This window comes from Corvus moneduloides, chromosome 6 (assembly GCF_009650955.1).
Source record: "Corvus moneduloides isolate bCorMon1 chromosome 6, bCorMon1.pri, whole genome shotgun sequence".
NCBI classification, from domain to species: Eukaryota; Metazoa; Chordata; class Aves; order Passeriformes; family Corvidae; genus Corvus; species Corvus moneduloides.
In genome coordinates, this window is record NC_045481.1 from 56844708 (window position 1) to 56864936 (window position 20229).

The 20229-nt window shown below is 38.3% G+C and overlaps 1 protein-coding gene across 3 annotated transcripts in view; it reads left to right on the forward strand.

The window, feature by feature from the left end:
• The window catches only part of IMMP1L (inner mitochondrial membrane peptidase subunit 1), a 32578-nt gene that overhangs the window by 8394 nt on the left and 3955 nt on the right, over window positions 1-20229 (forward strand). For 2 of the 3 annotated variants that reach the window (XM_032113524.1, XM_032113526.1), the window contains 4 exons: window positions 5375-5507; window positions 6255-6343; window positions 6914-7040; window positions 19352-19462. In XM_032113524.1, coding sequence (XP_031969415.1) covers window positions 5403-5507; window positions 6255-6343; window positions 6914-7040; window positions 19352-19462 — 432 coding nt within the window. In that variant the 5' untranslated portion in view covers window positions 5375-5402. Of the gene's footprint in view, window positions 1-3; window positions 5508-6254; window positions 6344-6913; window positions 7041-19351; window positions 19463-20229 lie in introns of those variants that run through there. The other variant, XM_032113525.1, reaches the window with a different exon arrangement.

Here is a 20229-nt window from a genome sequence, read left to right on the forward strand (position 1 = left end):
TTTTTCTAAATTGTCTTGCTGATGGTGTACTGAAATGTGGAGGGGTTTTGGGTTTTTGTTTGTGGTGTTTTTGTTGGGTTTGCTGGTTTTTATCAGCAAATCATCCTCTTTGTAATGACATAATATTTTAAGTAAAAAGCTTTTTTAGTTCTCAGTGCATAGGGGAGTTATTTACCCCTCTTCTATTCACTGCTTTGAGTAGTATTTCCAAAATCATGTTTCTACAAGATGTGTCAGCTGGGAAGTGCAGAGGACACATGAGCCATGGGCAACTTCAGGTTCTGTAGGGTTGTAGATTTTTAGTGCCTATTGTGAAAATTAGGCTTGTAACTCTTTGTCTTACTAAACTGAAATGAATTTTCAATGTTTATATGTCTGTGTCTCAAGAAAGTGAATATATTGAAATTTAAGATCAACACATGTAGTTATTTTACCCTTGTGACATAGGCATAGTACATTTTTCTCAGTTACCAGGAAGGTGACTGTGGTGTCTGCCAGACCTTTGGTGTTTGTCCTGACTTTGACCTTGTTGCAGAAGACTGTAAAGTGAAAATTTTGGCATCCCTCAGAGACTCAGGCTTGCCGTACATGACCACGCCTTTGCTCAGCTATCTGTATTTCACTGTTCAGTAAAGAGGAGTGTGTGGAGCTGTAGAGGAGAAGCTTTGGAATGCATCTGGCCATTAAAACAGCATTTTATCCAGGGTTGTGGAAGTGTTAGGAGCTGCTTCCCAAAGGCAATAGAACTAGTGAGAAGTACCTGAAATCTGTGTTGAAAAATGATGGTAGTCTCTGTTTATTTAACACCAGCGAATTGCGTTATGTGTGTCATGTTTACAGGATTAATCTCCTTGTCAGCTTGAGATCAGTAGATGAAGGAGCTCTTGTTGGAGACAAACTGGCAGTGCCTAGTAGAGATAATGTGTAAAAAAGTAATCTCTTCCAGAATATCACCAAGCTTGTTCAGATTTGCTGGACCAAGTCCAGTGTTTCTTCTAGAGTAAAGCAACAGCTGGAAATAAAAACCAAGTTCTGTCTGATCCCCAGCACAGAGGGACCTTTTGAAAATTGTTCTTTGTTTTGCTTTAGGTGTTCAGAATCCTCAGATTGTAATTAGAATATTTAAAGCATTTGGTATATTGTGTATCTAATATGGGAAGAATCCTAGTAAACAAGATATACACCCTTTGCTCTTCTAGCACATGTAACATCAATTTCATGCAGAGGTTTTAAAATAATAGTTTAATATGAATAACAGCTCAAACATAAATATTTAAATGGCCTACTCAGTGTGCAGTTTTTAATTTGGGTTTTTGGCTTTTTCTTTTTAAAGTACTCTCAGAGTAACTCTGGGAAAGAGATGGTGCAAGTTATGTGTAGAGAAATGTGTCTGGTTAGAAGTGGACAATGTTAGGAGAAGAGTTTCTGTTATGGAAGGAAAAACTGATAATCTCTCCCTACATAGTCAATGAAATTCCAGAATTGGGAAGCATTATACAAAGCAAATGCAACTGTAAATTTTTTATGAAAGTGAAAAATCTATTTAGTGTCAAGTCCAGTGATTTGTTTAGTCACATTGTCAGTGGCTGCAACTTCAATTTTCCTGTATTAAAAAATTCAGCACCATATGTTAAACTGTCTTACACAATGCCATTGGTTTTCTGGAAATGATAAATCTGCTCATTGATTTCCTAATTTTATTATGTACAGTTAATTGTAATCCAAGATTACAGCAAACAAGATGTTAATTTCTAGACAACCTATGTACATTTCCCTCAGAGTGAGTGTTACAGAAGCAAAGAGTAGAAAGAGAATACCATTTGTGCTATCCTCACAGGAGCTGTCAATAAAAGATGTAATAGGGGATTTAGGAATCTGGAAATGGCCAACTAATTTATGTGAATCTATTTTATTTCAGCTAGAAAGCCCAAGCTCTGTTTCGTCTGCACTGCATATTGCAGAGCACAGGCTGTCTATAGAAAACCAGGCGGCTGCATATGGATAGTCCCTTGATATCATTCACTTGCTGTGTAATCTTATTATGCAAAGTTCTAATCTTCACCTAGAATGAATGCCTCTGGGTCAGAATATAGTCATATCAGGGTTTTTGAGGTCATGTTTTGTGATCCTTAGCTTATTCTTTTAAGTAGAGCTGGGATTTAAAGAGTATTCCCCAGACACTAGCAGAGATAGACAGCAAAACCTGCTGCCTTTTTGGAAGACAAGACCAACATGAGGTCCCTGGTAGGATTAAACTTGATTTGTAGCTGTAGGATTTTTTAACAGATGTATTATTGGACAGGGAACAGGGGGCCACCAGCACAGCGAAATTGGATCACGATTGGCATTCTCAGGGAGTCCGCTGGCTGCTAAAACAGCAGCTGCATGTGGATTTGACTTCTTTCAGGTGAAGCGACTTCCAGTCATTTGGAAAGGATGGGATGAAAAGGAACCTTGGTGATAATTTTGATGTCTGCAAGATTTAGTACCAATGTAATGGGATTATCGGTAACACCTTCACTGCAGAAAAAGCCACCTGGTGCTATAACTGGCAGCAACTGAGAACTAATCCTTTCCCATCTCTTGGATGTCATTCATGAGGCTCAAAGTGATTTCTACCCTGCTAGCTGTGATTAATTTTATAAACAAACAAACAAAAAACCAAGTGATGAAAGCATAGGCTATGGAAGAAAAAGGGAACAGAAGATAATAGTAATTACATTTTGCATTTTATTTGCTGTGGGGGATAAACTATACAGTTCTGGTAAAATAACCAAATTGTGTTCTCTGTGATAAATATGGATGTGTGACCTTTTTTAACCAATGTCTACTTGAGTATAAATTTTTCAGCTACCTGCTATATGATAGTAGGTAGTACCTGGAAGTAATTACAACAGGTTTTAGGCCATTAGTTCTGCAATAAGGATGTTGATACAACAGAGCCATTAAGTTTTCAAGGGGCCTGTGACTTAAATAATTTGTTTTGTTGTGTTTAATGATCTTATGTTCGATCTGGTGGAGTTGCCGGCTGATCGTACTTTGTATTAAAATTGTGTGATGTGGAAAACTGTTCAGCTGTTTACTTTCTTGGGATCAACAAAATTACATTGTTTTAAAAATGTACTGATATGAAGTTCTCCGAGGAAACAATTATATTGTAATGACACTCCAGTTAATTATTTCTGTGTGGGTTTTTTTAAAATAAACTAGTGTTTTCTGGTGTTTTTTTTTACTGGACTTGCTCTTGCTGCAACCACTTATTAACTAGAAATTGTTACTTAAAACTACATGGAAACTTTTAGGATTGTAGTTATTCTGTGGAATGAATATTGGATGTCTAAAGATGAACCTTAACATTTAAAACACCCTGCCAATCCCCAGGAGGTACCTTGTCTGGGTCAGACTTGTATAATCCAGGTATATATGTGCCTTCATTTGAAATTAACTTTCTTGAGTAATAGTCAAAAGCTTTTATATAAAGCTAATAATTTTTTCGTTATTATCATAAAATCTGATAAGCTTGACCATTTAAAAAAAGTCCTTTGTACTACATTTATAAATGGGGATTGGTGAAATCCATGTCTTGGGAGTTAAGAATTTTATTTTAAGAGAACTGGGAACAAAATTTGAGAGCTCTTCACTCATATTCTGTCCTTGTGGTTAGTTTTTTACCATGAGAGCTCTAGCAGTAGGCAAAGCTCACTCTGAACCGTGGGTTTCCTTGAATAGCTCACAAATCTACTTGCAAACATCACAGGGAAACACATGTTCAGGGTAACTATCCCTAAGTTTGTGTCATCCAAAATCTGAAAGGAAGTCACTTGCAATCACTTTGAAACTTATTTTCTGAGATGTATACCAGTTGTTTGTAGTTTCATAATAAAAATATTTTAGTTACAATCTGACAGCTGTTGGCATGAGACGTTTGCATATTCTCTTGATGTTGTTACTGTTTATTTGTCTCAATTTGATCTGCGTACTCTGGGCATCATAACGCATTGTTTATACAATTCCTTTTTACCTGCAATGCTCACGGGTGCCTAAATTCTCTACTGTCTTTATATATTAATACAAGGTTTCTGAATAGCATGGAGCAAAACTAGAGGATGCTTGTGCAGTACTTTTCTGTCTACCCAAACTGAGAAGCAATGTGACGCTTCCTTTCTAGCAGGTGCTGTTAAGAAGTATTGATGATGGACTTCTCTCAAAACATAGTTGTGGTCATGCATTCACACTAGTTGTGCAACTAACATTCATCTGCTGTCCCTCCACCTTCCTTTTATCACCTGTACCACATTTCTGGGCTCACAGTGTGTCTGGCCCTAAGAGTAAGGCATTGGTTGGTGCTTTTCATAGTGCACTAGGTTGGGAAGAGCCAGCCACTTCTCTGCCTCTCCAGAATGAATTCTGCTGAAAGTGCATTCCCCTTCCAGAGGAGCTGTTTCAGTTCCTGCAGTGTGCTGGGTGCTGCTTTTGCTAGGGATACAATTCAAGACTTTTCTGTTTTCAATTGTATTTTGGGTCATTACTGTGAAAATGGTCAGATAATCTTATGACTGTTGAATCACAGCTTGGTTTAAGCTGTTCTAGGCCAGAGAAGTTTACGTAAATAAAAAAAGTACATCTGTTTTGGAACAAGGAAATGAACTTGGTAGAGAATATTTGCTCCCAATAATGGTTGTCTTTTGAATGTATTCAGGCAAAATTCCATTAAATTCTAGTGAGAGTTGTAAAAATAAAGATAGGCACTTTTAAAGTCCTGTCTTTAATTAACTAAATGTCATGAAAAATAAAAGGAGATGTCTTTATTTCATTTTGAAGTGGGCATATTTTACACAGCATTTTTCTCTTTTTTTTCTTTTTAACATAGTGCATTTGCTTATCAAACTATATTGGGACATCTTAATAGAAGAAGGAAATCTTGCAGTGGTTTTAGTTCATTATAGGGCAACACTGAGTTTAAGGGGAACAGGTTTCTTGCAGAATGTAGAACTTTCTTCAGTTACTTCAGTATATCTGTTTTCCACTTCCTTAAGATAAATATATGTAACCATCAAATTGGGTTAAGGCAATACTTTATTTGGATTACCATTGCCAGAATTGGATCTCCTAATCAGAGTTGACTTGAATATTTGGGGAAGGGGGTCAGAAAATGTTTACAGACTAATGTGCTGCAGAAGTTACACCACTGTGCTGCAGCTGAGAACAAAAAGACCTGATGCCTTATTTCTACAGGTACATCTGATTATTTGTTGGTTTCCTTACACTGTTGGTTTTTTTTTTAATCTTGTCCATCTGTTACACACAAAAGATAGGTTTGTAAATGTTAGATTGTTTGTTATCAAATAAATGATACTCTTCTGTTTTGCTGTAGAACCAGCTGAACAACGTACCACTGTAGGATGCTTCGCAATGTCCTAGGAAAAACCTTCCGATTTCTGGGGTACACTGTGCAATATGGCTGCATAGCACACTGTGCCTTTGAGTACCTTGGAGGAATTGTTGTGGTAACTCTTCATTTTCATGACATTTAAAAGAAGATAAAACTGTAATACTGAAATTGTTATGTGTGATGATGCCAATATTTCAGGTTTCTTAATTTTCTTTATTAAACACAATTTATGGGAAGCAGGTCCAGCCTTTGTGAAAGTTATTTGTACTTTCAACATTCATGTTTTCTGATGCGTTATTGCTTGAGGCATCACTGAACTCAATGGGAATTTCTGATTAAGCCTTTTGCAGAGAGTCTGTCCTTCAAGAAAGACTGGAGTCACCAATGGGAAATTTTTTTTTTTTTTCAGATTTCTGGGTGATTTATGCTCCCTGCCCCTCCTCCCCAGGTCCTTAACCTAGCAGATACTGCTGCTGGACATGAGGGAGTTTGGCTGTGAGCTGCTCTTGCAGCTTCTGTGGTGATTCTGTGTTACAGAGAAAGGGGTAAGCTGGCAGGGCTTTGAGCACTGCTCCTAAAAATTTCCTAGAGATGGGGTGCTGAAATGAACCCATGAGGGCCCATAGCACCTAGTGCACTTCAGGACCAATCCCAAGGAAATATGGAGCTGTAACAGAGTTAGAGGTGCTCTGGAGGCTCTCCTCAGCTTCTAAATGCATCACGTGTTGCCTTGGAGGAGCTCACTTCTAGTTCTCTACATTGCACCTTTTCTAATTTATCAGCATATCATTTAAAAAAAAGTTTATTTTAGCTAAAAGTAGTTCGAAATAGTAATTTTTTCTCATTTATTTTTAATTTGCAGTGTTCTGGACCTTCAATGGAACCAACCATTCAAAACTCTGATATTGTCTTTTCGGAGAACCTTAGCCGCCACTTTTACTGCATTCGAAAGTACGCTCCTCTGTTGAGAGCCGATCTGACATTCTGTTTGCCAGGGCTTGTCAATTCTGTCCTTTATTTTTTGTGTATTTTTCTGCTTCTAAATCGTAATTTTTCATTGTGTCTGATGGAAGTGAAAGTTACCAGCACATACAGCCCAGTGAACAATTTGACAGAATTCAGTTTGGATTTAGTCTGTTGTCGCTTTCACAGCTTTTTCCAAAAAATAGAAAAAACCTTTTTTTCTCCCCATAAATGATTCTATTGAGTGAATGTAACTTCTTCTCTAAGCAGTTTGGTCTTGAAAACCAACTATGGGTATTACTGGCCTCAGGTTGTAGTCTTAAATGTTTCATAAATGATCTAAATAACAAAAATTCAGTCCACTTTTAACACTCTGTGAAATTACACCTGAGTAAAACTGAAGAAACCAAAATTGTACACAAGAATTTTCAGCACAAGGGACTATCTTAAATGTGTGTGAATATTTTTGGAGTAGACACATGGATGCTCATGTACTCAGCCAAATAGTTTGTAATTAGAGTTCTTCTGTTTGTTTTTGTTTCTGTTTTTTCCTCTCAGAGGAGATATTGTAATTGTGAAAAGCCCAAATGACCCCAAATCAAATATCTGTAAAAGAGTAATTGGCTTGGAAGGGGATAAAGTCTGCACAAGCAACCCTTCAGATTTCCTTAAGAGTCACAGCTATGTAAGTATTAGTTTCTTACTATGTAAATTAATGATTACTTAAGTAGGCCTGGTAGTCCGTAAAGGATTTGCAATATTTGAAGATCATCAGAAATCATAAATTATGACATCAATAAATTATTATTCTTGTATATGTACAGTAAAATGTTGTACTTTTAGATTGTGTGTGCCAAGCTGTCTTTCTCTGCCTTTTGTGTCTGTAGGAACTGTAGACAGATAATATTTTTGCTCTGCCCTTTGCTTAGTTCTTCTTCCTTGGAAGAATACTCTGAAATTCTCTGCATAAAGTGCAGTACAGATGACAGATGCAAGTGCTTTTTCAGGCAAAATTGTTCCTGTATTTCAAACACTAAGAAGTGAACATTTGACTCTGCAATAGTTTTGCAGATTTTCCTTTCAAAATTATACTTTAGTGTATCTCTGTATTGCAATGTAGCAATATTTTAATGTTCCTGAATATGGTTGGAGAAGTAGCAATTCTCCTAACTTGGCCAAAAGGTCAGGTGATGCAATGGAAAGGGAACAATAATATCAATGTTCACTTGTCCTTACGCAGATGGAATTCACAGAAGTTTGGGAAGATCTGTGACAAAATGTTTTTAGCAACTTCTTTTTAGGCTGTCATTAGAAAAATCATCAGGAATCACGATCACAGAAGAACGTAGGGTTTTTCTTGTCCGAGAGGTGTGTTTGACTGTTATCTCTGTTCAGCCATCAGATGCTTCCAGGTGTTTTGAATCTTTAGACAAAGCTGTTATTTTGCCCTTTCATATCCACTTCATCCTCAGAATAAGAAGAGTGAGCATCTGGCTAAAGTCCTGTGCTGTGAAGGTGGGGAATTTTATGGAACACTTCTTACAGGCAGCTACAGTTTGTGCAACATAAATCCTGTAAGAGTTTCTCTTCCATAAAGGCAGCCACCTTCACCAGTGAGCCTCCAGGTGCCATTGGTTCATTTGTATTAAGCAGCTGAAGTGGAGTTTGTCTTTAGTAAAAGCAAAATTCATGTCACCATTTTGTTTAGCACCAGAAAATAAGAATATGATTCATGCCCTTCTCTGGGGCTTTGAATTTGTTTCTTCCACTCCAGTGTTGAGGCAAGATATCTTGGGAACCTGCCTCTCATCTGCCCTTCTGGGTCTAATGCCAGTGCTATTGGAGCTCCTGTTCTTAGACTTTGGTCACTTGTGGGCACAAAGAAGGAACTCATTCTCTGTTACATTTTGAAGGGGAGGACAGAACATTTAGGTTTTCCACAAATCAAACTGTGTTAACCATTTAACCAAGGAAAAATCTACAAAAAACCCCAAAGAACACAAACCCACCTTTCGTACCAAGCTGAAGAAATTCTCTAGCTCTGGTGGAGCTCGTAATTGTGATGGAATATGAATTTCCCAGAGGAGACCAACCTGAGATGGAAACCTGAATTCTGTGTACACTGACAGAAGACACAAACTGAATTTCTCTGAGCATCTTGTTCCTTACTTGTCTTAGTCTTAAAAACGAAGTTTGGGAAAGATTTATACTTAACAGGACGTCAGCTTTTCTGGAAACACTTAAGTAACCAAATGAATATTCAGAAGAACAGTTTCTGCCCTAGTGCAGGATTTCTTGTCTCCGGTTTAAAGCCAAAATACGAGGAGAAAGAGTGGATGGAGAATACAGAGTCCATTTCCTGTTCTCCTAAAGGCTAATGTGTGGAAATACAGCAAAGTGACAAGCTTTTGTAATTCTTACATCATAAATTGTATCTAGGAGGAGAAATTATCTAAATGGAAATGCTCTCACTGTGTCTGATACCTGTTTTCCTTCTACCTTTAGTGCTTGGTAAAGAGGTAGGTCTTTCCATCTGTTCAGGAGACACTTCCTTTACAGAAGAGTACATTCTCAACATGGATATCTGCACTTTATGTTCATAACTGAGGCTGGATTATTCACTAAGTAAATTGTTGGGGAGGGGAAACGTGATACGTGTTTATGTTTAGGCAATTGCCTAATCAGGTTCCTTATTTTAATGAATCACTGTGCTATGCACTTTTAACTCAAACACAGAATTCTTCACAGCAAATAACAGCAGCAGATGTACAGGGAACTGGCTGTTTGTGTTGTTGATACTTGCCTGAGGTGGGTTTTTGGAAAAAAGATTGTCCAAACTGAAGAAAGGCCTGGGCTATGATTGCAAATGGCCAAGAGTGCTGCCAGGAAGGTCTGTCTGCCAGGGGAAGGTACCGCTCCTTAAGTGAGCAAAGCCTAGTAAGTGTCATGAGTTTTGCACTTTATATCTGGCTACTAACTGCCTTTTTTCAAATGGGAAATCTGAGAGGTGTGTGAATGCTGTGACTCCAAAGTGTGTAAGGTCAGAGCAGTCTTTGTTTTTATTATGGTGAACTGTTCAGCTTTCCTTGAAGGCTTGTCTCCTGTTTCGGGGAGTTCCTGTCATGTTTGCAGACTTATCACAGTAAACACGAATATCAGATGCCAGCAATATTGCCAAATTAGGCAGCTCAGACCCCTGCTTCATTCTGTGCTGGTGGTTGCCAGCTAGTGGATAGGTTTTCTCAGCCAGTTCCCGGAGATGGGAGAGTAATGGCAATACAATGTACTTCATGCAGCTGAGGGTGAAATTACCTGTAAGTAGCTGCTTTAGATTTGCCCTAAAAGGAGAATCCTTAGAGTCATGTTAGTAGGAATTGTGCTTAGACTGTATTGACTGCATCATGTTAATATCAGCATATTTTACAGATTTTAAGTTAGGTATTTTTGTGCCTAGAAGTATTGCCACACACAATCCTTATTCTGGAGCCTAAGAGAATGCTAAAATCAGATCCTACTTCCAGTGCTGGTTCATTGATGAATGTACTTCTCAGGATGCCTTTATATGTAGGTAGGAGAATGGAGAACTCTGTTTACAATTTGTTCTCTGTAAATTACACAGATGAGATACATAATTGCTGCAAACAACCAAGGAGATACCTGTAGATTAACAAAAAATCCAAACACAACAAAGCAACCTTCCAAGATATAGTGAAAAGAAACAGACAAAAAAAATCACACATAAGATGAATAAGTTGTTCTGAAAATAGGTGTTTCAGTTGAGTAAAAATTCCATACAGCAGTGGCAGTTAAAATACTCTTGCTGCTTAACTGAAGGAATACATCATGTGATAAATTTTTTTTTGTCAGAGTGCACTAAGTGTGAAGCTGCATCAAAAAAACTGTCTTTGATGGAGCTGTTGGATTACAGGCTGATGGAACTAATGCCACATATAGAACTGAGTGGCATAAACTAAGCATGTGCTTAAATTACAATTTAAGTATATAAGAAACGTCCTTTGGACCCTTTATGGTGCATGATGCTTCATATGCTAAAGACTGGAGTTTATCTGTAGAACAACGAGGGAAATCTTATTTACATGGAAGTATAATGAAATTCCTTTTTTGAATAAGCTGCTATAGTATTACAAGGGTTGGAAAAGGCAATTTTCCTTTTTGTTGATATCCGGTATGGAATACAAGCATTAGTCTGGCAGTATTGCAGGGCTCCTTTTTGGTTTTGTGCTAAATGTGTATTTGTAAATAGAAGCAAGTGTATTTGCTGTAATAAATGTTTAAGAATGCATAATGTATTTTTGCTGTATCAGAGGCAATGTGGTGTGAACCCAGAAGTTAAAAAGGTAAACAACTAATGTTGTATTCAGAACTAGTTTCACTTATTAAAAAATACCTTATTCATTTAACTATATGGATGTAAATAATGAGGATTAATAAGGAAATTAATCCTAGTAAAGCCCTGAAATGGTCCTTAAAAAACCCCAAAAGAACAGCTGAAAGGTTATTTTTCATATTTAGGCTTTTATTTCCTTTTTAAAAAAGTCTTAATACAGACTTATAATTCAGATTGAGTATCCTATTGCTCTATTTGAATTTGTTTTAATGCCATTTACTTTAGCTTTAATTTCTTTACGTACCATATGTTCTTGTGCTGCAGCTCGTATTTACAATCTGAAAAAGTGAGGGGTAAACCATCAGAATCAAACAGCTTGTATGTCATAAACCACCAATATGCTGAGCCTTTGGGGCACTTAAACAAAAGTAGTCCCTAATAATGTCACTTAATAGAGGCAGAGTCTGTAAATAAGGAACTGCCTTTTGCAAGTCACAGTGATAAAAAGCTGAGATACAAATCCATATCTCAGCAACACTGTGCTGGTGATCAATCACAGCTCCCACTAATGCTGCCAGCCTGGCTGATGGGGGAGTGTGTTTGCCTTGTGCTAAAGTGAGCTTCACTGCGGAGATGGCATCTCTTCATCCTGTGGGAGCTCCAGAGCTAACAGAATTCCCAAGATAATGCATCTCACTGTGTTTGCACATCACAGAAGTGGCCCTGCACAGTGCTATTAACTCTTAAACAGTTCTTGGCAAATGAAGTAAGAATATGATGTGGCTACTAAGAATAACATAATGTCAAGGCAAACACCACAGTATTGTAATCACTGCCCAGTTCTACATGTTTTGGATACACTGTGCAAGACACTGAAAAGTGGTTTGATATTTCAGAGCACTCAGTCTCTCAGTACCATTGGATAGTCTCTTTAAAATATCCTAAGCAGCAATTAAAAATAAACCTAATTAAAACACCACTTATTTTCCCTTTGTTCTAAGTATCTTAATGTTTACACTCATGGTTTAGTACTTCACTGAGTAAGCTTCAGTAGTTGCTGACATGGAAAATGAGTAAGATATTTTCTTTGTACTCCTTAGTTCTAAGTGTTCTAGAGGCTCAAGAGAAAGCCATGCCATATTTCTAACCAGCAGCTGTGCGAAATGTCTGGTGGGAGAGGAGAGCTAATTTGGCATATTTGTTGGTCTGCAGATGGCTCTGTATCCCAGTACAGAGAGTTCATGACTCATGCTTATCTTGAATTTTCTGAGAAGTCATTTTAAATCAAAATTCTGATTTGTCAAAACTAAATTATTCAAGGGAAAAGAAACACACAAAGAATTTTATCAGTCTAATTCCCAATATTTCCAGGGTTTCTTCTGCCCAAGTGGCTTGGTCTTTGTACCTTTGCAGTTTTGGTTTTGGTATTTCAAGAACATAGAAATAGCATCAGAGTTCACCAGAGCTTATCCAGGTCCCTGTGGGGTCAGGGAGGGTGGCCAGACACGGGCATGGCTGCAGCAGAGCTTGGGCACGGGGACACAGCCAGAGGCTCCTGAGTGAACCCCCACGAGGTTTCCCACCCCTTTCTGGAAGAGCTCTCTTCCTCACTGTGTGCCCAAGAGGAGGCAGCTGCACCCCAGCAGCTGGCCTTGGGAACAGGCTGGTGACACCAACGTGGGCTGAGCACTGCCCAGGCTCTGACTGCCCTGCTGCCCCTACTCAGCCACTTCACCCCGGAGCGAAACCAGAAAGAAACCTCCTCCAGGATTTGAGGGAAAGGTGTTTGAAAGGCATTCTTTTCTGAATTTACGGCACTAGATGTTTTTCCTCTCTGTAATATGGCCTTGGCTGTGCTGGTCAAACCAGTTTGAACCTTCAAGATTTTATGATTCTGTTATTCCTCTGCTCAAAGTTTAATAATAACTTTTAGGAAGCTGCTCAGGATGGTGAAATCAACTGCTTGGGACTCAACTAAAGCTTTTGAGCAGAACTTTAGTCTGACTGTACCAGCTGTGTAGGAGAGCTTTAGGTCACTTCTGATGGAGTTGGCAGACAAGATTCCTTAACCCTGATGCTGTTATTTCTCAGCCATTGTTCTCCCAGGCTGAACTGCAGATCAGAGTACAGGTACAGGGCATGCCAGTGATGATGATGGGGTTCTGTGTTAGTTGGGGTTTGCACCCACAGGGTTTTTTGTTCTCAGACCTATACTTTTGGGTGACCCTGTTACATCATCTGTTATCTGGAGAAGAAGATCAAATCTTTTGGAATTATTGTGGTCAGAAAGGTCTCTGCAAACTGTTAAGTAATCTTTGATGGATTTGTAATTAATATTTTATTCCAAAACACTCATCTTCTGTAAATCTTAGGCTAATAAGAGTCTGGACTGATGCATCTCAGACATATTCTGAATTTTTGTTCAGGAGTTCCTAAATGTAGCTAGGAGATTTGGGTCTGAAAATTTTGGCCTATGAACAGGTTAGTTTTAACTTTAACTGATAATAGTTTTAGAAAAGGAAAAATGACTAATAATTTAAATTTAGGGTTGTAGCTAGAGGTTTTTGAAATCAGATATATAGCTTTTCCAGCCAATTGAGATCTGTGTATTTAACAATATGATCTAGATCTCGGCATTAAATATATATATCAGTAAACAACACATGCAAGTGTTTGAATTATTTAACACAGTTGAAAACTTTTGGAACACGTAAAAAGTGACACTGAGAGAAATGAGGTATTTTTCTCATTTGACTGGCATAAACATCTCTGATGTGAAAACTACTCCCATCAAGCTGCGAGTGCCGTGATCAAACCTTTTAAGGTCCGAGTAGTTAAGCTCAGAACAGCAGCAGTTACTCCTACATTACCCAAAGTTTAGAAGGAGCAGCTATGGTTAAACCCCAAACATTGAAATAACCAACAAATGCTTTGACAGGTCACTCTAACAGCTTACCCAGATTTTTGTTACAGAACAACACCCAACTGGTGTGCTGGCACGGTAGAGAAAAATGTCTCAGAAATTCAAGTCTAAGTTAATATTCCTTAGTTCCCTTGTGGTGTGCGAGTTAACACTGGAGGTTATGTGATTTTAATATTGGTTAATATTTAATTTCAAAACTTAGACAAGTCTTCATATCTTACCTTTTTATAAATCTTCTATTAAAATTACAAATGTCTCACTACAGAGAATGAATTCATAATATAAATATGTAATCACAACGAATTTGATTTCTGTATAAAATACATTAGTGCTTCATTGTCATTCTCACTAATAACAATCTGGACCAGCATCATGATGTCTTTTTTTTAATATGTGCTTTTAAACAAACTGGGTCAAGTACATTATGTCTTATTCATAAGCAGCTTAAACTGTTCAGCAAGTAGAGGGAAAATGCTAAACTCTTTGGAAGTACCTATAAATTTAAGGTAAATTCATTGTTATATTCTTTTAAGAAGTATTAAATTCCAGGTAGTTCAACATTTTAAGCATACACAGAAGATGCTGATTTAACATCTGCTATAATGTTTAAGTTCCAATGTGGTTCCTACCATTTCATAGCTTTTTCAGCACAAAAAAGTAAATATAAATGCTTACCCTGATTTTGAGAACATTGAGCTAATTAATGTGGTTGGGTTTTATACAGATGGCTGCCTTAATATGAACAACATTTATGATAAACCTACAGGAACAGTGCCTGGAGCAACTGGATCATTAAAAAAAGTATTTGTTAAGCATTATTTCGGTCTTGGTTCTGAATTAATAAATAAAGGATTAAGGAGTAGCTATGAGACTTTAAGTATAGAGTGATAAAACAAACTCCTGCATTTCTATGGTGTGTATTTTATCCTAACTAGATGCAATTTACTTAAATAAGGCAATTTAATCAGTATTTAGTAAATTTGTCATTTGATATTGTAGAATCTTTCATCATATTTCACTTTAATCAAGAAAGGTAACACCTGTGGTTTATTCACAAAAGCTTCTTTTGTTAAATGAACACCCGCAGGCCATGAAGCAATTACATTTGTTGCTTGTACCAAAGTAGGAGGCACTTAAATAGACCTTAGTAGGGATAGATGAGAACTTGCAGACTTTATTCTTTTGTCCAGCACTGAGATTAGTTCTTATCATAGCTCAAGAAGGAAGCCTCTGAACTGAAAAGATGGGAATGATTTAAAGTTCTTCTTAAGTCTGAAACTTTGATATTGCTGAAGGTGACGTGAATACCTGTGACCTTACAAAAGTTCAAACATCTACTCCCAGCTGATTGTATGTGCTGATGTTTTTTGAGATTGCAAGACATTCATGTTTTTAAGTCCCCTAAAATCACGAACAAAAGCTCCCTCCAAACAAAAAACCCAAACCACAGAAGCCTGTTTACATTTAGTTGGGTTTGGGGGTATTTTTGAGGCAGATAATTTAGTCTGTTAGTTTTATTTACAATATATTAGTTTTCAAGTATGTCAGTTAATGCAGTGCAGGGTTCATATCTCTTGGGTTTGAAGACAGTGAGAGTAATCAAAAAAGTTTGGCATCTTGTAAAGAGACCAAAACAATGTAACTATTTGGTAATACCCCCCCTTTAAGTAAATTAATGTTTTATGCTAGTGAGTATGCATCAAATACCTGCCCTGTACTTCAGTTTTGCCACTTTAACTGCACCACGGAGTAGATTCCAACAGCTCTGCAAATTCTGCCAATTTGTTGCAGTGAAAGATGCTTATTTGGAGTGAAAGAGAATGAACTACTGTGTCAAACTCAGTTGTTCCCAAGGGTAGTCTTGTTCTTCTGGTCTGTCTGCTCCTGTGCTAGAGCCTGGGAAGGGAGCAGGGGAAGAGTCATGTGTCTGATGCGTGTCTTTTATTCTCACACATTTAAGCTGCACTGCGGATAACCAGTTCCGCCTGAGAACTGCCATTCCTTGGAAATAAATCCTCAGATAATCTGCAGAGAACAGAGGCACAGGGGCTGCTGAGGCAGGGGGAGTCATCTGCAGACAGTCAGAGGCAGCGTTTCACAGCAACCTGCACTGCTGGGAATTGCTGGTTCTGCAGGAGTCCCACTCGTTCTGTGAAAATTCAACTGTTGGGCGTGTGAGACTTTCCCATCTTAGTTCTGGCCTCTGTGTAGGGGAGAGCAGAAATGCTGCCCAGCCCAAGGTAATGCTTTTAACCCTCATCAGTGTGGGTTTGTAGTTGTGTAGTGTAGTAGTAGTAGTAGTGTGTAGTCGTGGGAACTGTGATTTCAGTTGTACTTCTTGGATACAGGTAGCTTTATCTAAGGTCCATTGCCTGTAGATACCAAAATGCAACTCTGTGAGTTGTCACACAAGTGGCTTTCCCTTGGGTTCCTGCCTAGGGTTTTTTGGCAGCAGCAGCCTATTGCTGTGTAATTAATAGATTCTTACTAAAAATACAAGTTTTCAACAGTTAATTTTTTTTCTTTGGTGAATATTATTCCCAGCTACTGTGCTTGCAGAGTTTGCAGTGTTTCAGACTGGGTCCTGGCTATGCAAAGGCTGGTACTCCAAGTGAACTTTATTCTATGTGAGTAATCCCACTGAGATCAGTGATGTGGTGTAGACATGGCTTGGTGCATGAAGCCTTGAAGGATTCTTTATTTCAAAGGGGTTTATACTACTTTTGTTAATTTTTTTTTTTAAATCAATGATTATGGCCTGTCACTGGTATTTGCTTTTCCATTTTCCTGTAATTCTGGTGAATTATATTGCTTGTCTTAATTTTAGGTTGTAGTGAAGTGCCTAGATGATGGACAGACACCCTACAAAGGTATTTAAGTGCATTATCCCTAGATGAATCACACATTGTGACAGTACTCTTAATGACAAATTCAGAGGTGTAAGGCCCTGTCATACCTTCCAGGGAGAACTGCAAAAATGACATTAAGTGGTGAATTTCAGGATATAGGAAGACACTTTACTGCAAATGTTCTACCTGGAATGCAAACTGTGAACGTCTTGTCTAGACAAATAATTATTCCTAGTATTGGAAGGAGTTTTATGCCAATGCAGGCAAAAGCAATTTATTTTATTTTGCATAATTTTGGAGCCTGGTAGAAAGATGGGAAGTGTTCTAGAAATTTTTTGGATATACTTGAGTTATGAGTGGTTCTTTATTTTACACAGTGAAAGATGAGCATCACATTCTGCCTGTGAATTGGGAGAAGTGAGAAAGCACAGGAACCAGAACAGCACAAGGGGAGCTGGCAGGGAAACAGGAGCACTTTGCAAGAAGTGATGCTTTTACAGTAACAAGAAATGTTAACGTGGGTTTGCTTTCTATATTTAAGGAAAAAAAATCTTCCCTTCGTAGTAATTCCTGCTTGTCCTGTTTGTGTATCTGCTGAGGGAGTCTGTCACAGTGACAGCAGTTTGGTGTCTGACTCATCATACCAGTAGATGCTGGACAGGGGAGTTTGCACCAGAAAGATCAGGACGCTGCCTTGTATGGTAATCTCCACCTGAGAAACAAACTCGTGTGAGTTTGGACACAGGGACTGCTTTAGGTGGGTACACTGAACTAAATGAACATGAATATCCAACTACCCTGCTGGACATCCTAAACAGGCCACGGAATCTTTGAGGAAAACAGCAGTGACAGCACATGCTAAAACAGCTATCAAAACCACAAGATGCATATTCTACACACAGGTTGTTTGACTCCAGTAGAAGTGTTTTAGAATGTATCAGTTTGTTTTTTGTTTGCAAAGCTGCTTGGGTAGGAGGAGGGCCAAAGTCATCTAGCTGGAACCAGCTGGCCCTCCCAGAGGAAGCCCTTCCATGCATGTGCCAGGAATCTGATCAGCCTACCAAACAACAAAGGTGACAGACAAGCTGAATAGGGAATTCCTGTCTGGAAGGACTGGGAGAACAAGCAGTAGGGGAGCTTGACTGAACTGGTGGATCAGTTTAAAGCAAAGGAGGTGGCATTCCTTTATACAGGAGCCTGTGGAAGGAGGTGCTACCAGTGGGTTTCAAAAGGGCGTAGACATTGCTGGTCACAGCTGCATGTGTGGATTCTAAAATGCTGAGGACAGGGTTTGTGCCCTCTGACACATCTACAGCACCTTTCCTGGGTGCCACAGAAATACAGGGGGTGGTTGGGAGGGATGGCCAGGCTGGTTCTGCCACTGTCAAAGGCGACCTGTTGTTTCTCAGTCCACAGCTGACACGTTTGCCACGGCTCAGCAAAGGGGCTCTGGGAGCAGTGTGCCAGCCTCGGATCCCGGTCTGGCAACGGGCACGTGGGGGCATGGCTACGCAGAGCCTCAAAGACTAATTAAAGACAAGGCTCCCAGGGAGCGTTACCTGGCCAGATACCTACAAGTACCAATTGCACTCCACCTGCAATTTCCTCAAATGGGGGACCTGGGTTTGTTCTTAATGGTTTACAACCAGCCTTTACAGTGGTATTTCACTTTGTTTAATCTGTTACCCATGAACTCTGTCTTATGTAGACCATTGTTTAGAGCCTGCATGGCTCAATTCTAAAACATTCGTGCTACTTGTACATTGAGTTTCATTTAAAATAGTTTAGTTAGTTAGTTACTTTCCATATATTTTTCTCTGAATTGTGGTCGTAGTAATGTTTCAAGTACATACTTGGTTTTGGAAAAATGTATGTTAGTTTAAAGTTCATATTAAATATTCTCTAGATTGAGAATATGTTGCTTCATTTAAATTGTCAGCCTGGTTTAAAGTTTTAGAAACAAAAGCCAATTAGAAGTATTAAATATTTTATTTGGTAACTTGAAAGAGGTTATTTGTATTGGAAATGTTTTTAAGAAAACTTAACAAAATAGTATTGTATATTCCAAGCAGAAATCTTAGTTTCAGACTTGTAGGAGGAACTTTTTCACATATGAAAGCTTCATACTCTCATTTAGGTAACTATTACTATTTCTCATTTTGTCATTGAGTCAGCCAGTGAATGCCATGAATCTGTGGTATGTAATATAGTTAATGCATAATATATATGGGCAATGAAAGGTCTTTGTCATATAGTATAAGGTCACCATCATTAATTTTCAAATTATAAAAAGGGATTTGCTGTTTTGTGATCATCATTATTGCAATATAATGTGTTGTGGATTCTGCCTGCACATAGAATGAACTGTGATCTTAATTAGAACTTTGACAAGCCTACTCCGATAAAATGATGAGATTATTCGTAATTGATGTCACAATCAATTACCAGTTAGTTCATCATGAATCTACTAACAGGTCTAGCCTTGGTGCTGGCCCCAGGATGTTGATGAGTGTGTGGCTGCCCTGTTCATGCTGTTACTGCGACAGGAGGGCAGATTTTCAGTCAACATCCTAATGACCTCTTTTGAAGTCTATTAAATTAATGACCCTGTCACATTGCTCTAACCTCTTACATCTTCATTTTGGATTTTTTGTTGCAAACCATTGGTTTTTGAGCACATGGTAGAACAGATACTTTGGAGCACTCCTCATCCCTCTAAATCTGGCAGTGGGTCTCACTAGATTCAATAAAATTTAGTTCATTACACAGTCATGAAATACAGAGCACAGAAATCAGGAAACACACTGTAAGGCAAACTGTGCTTAACACCATTCTGTTCTGGTTTCTTTTTACATTTCAATCTTGCTCAATCATAGGTGCCTAAAGGACATGTTTGGTTAGAAGGTGATAATCTCAGGAATTCTACGGATTCCAGGTGCTACGGGCCTGTTCCTTACGGACTGATAAGAGGACGCATTTGTCTTAAGGTATATATATTTATAGTATCTAAAAATAGTTGCATTAGTACACTTTTAATGCTTGGATGTTAGGTATTGAAACTTGCCTCCCCAGCTGTCTGGCCAAAGCAAATGTAAAGGAAAGCATGAACACTCCAGCCACCTGCTGTAAAAGGATAAATCAACAATGACAGGGTTTTTGGAGGGAGGACTTAGGAGCACCACTGAGCAGTCACTGCTATAAAAATTGAATAAATTATTTTGCAAGCAAATCCAAACATGATAAAAATACAAATGTGCACACATACACCCTACTGCAGAGATGTACATTCCATCCTTACTTCGATTCTTGCCTGTCTGCAAAATGGTATTTCAGTGTTGTAGCTCTGTGGCCTGAGTAACAAAATGGAGGAAAAGATTCTCTTTCCAGGACTTGCCCACATACTTCAGACACACAGACTGGCCTTGCTGCTTTTTAAACTAAAATATAATGCTTTGAATAAATATTGTATAAACCATCATGGTTCCTTATCCTTCTGCTTCAACAGTTCTACAACTTTATTTCACACAAAATTATTTTTTCATATTATCTGCATTACTAATTTACTCTTTTACCAAAAAGAAGAAATGTAACGCAATTTCCTCTCCATAGAAAGTTTAATCTAAGAAACAGGGGAGTGGGTATTACAGACTTATGCACCAGATTTTAGAAAGCTGGATTTAAAGCTGTGCATTCAGAACAATAAAGGTTTTCTCCATATACTTCAACACATCCACAAACCATAATTTAGCACACC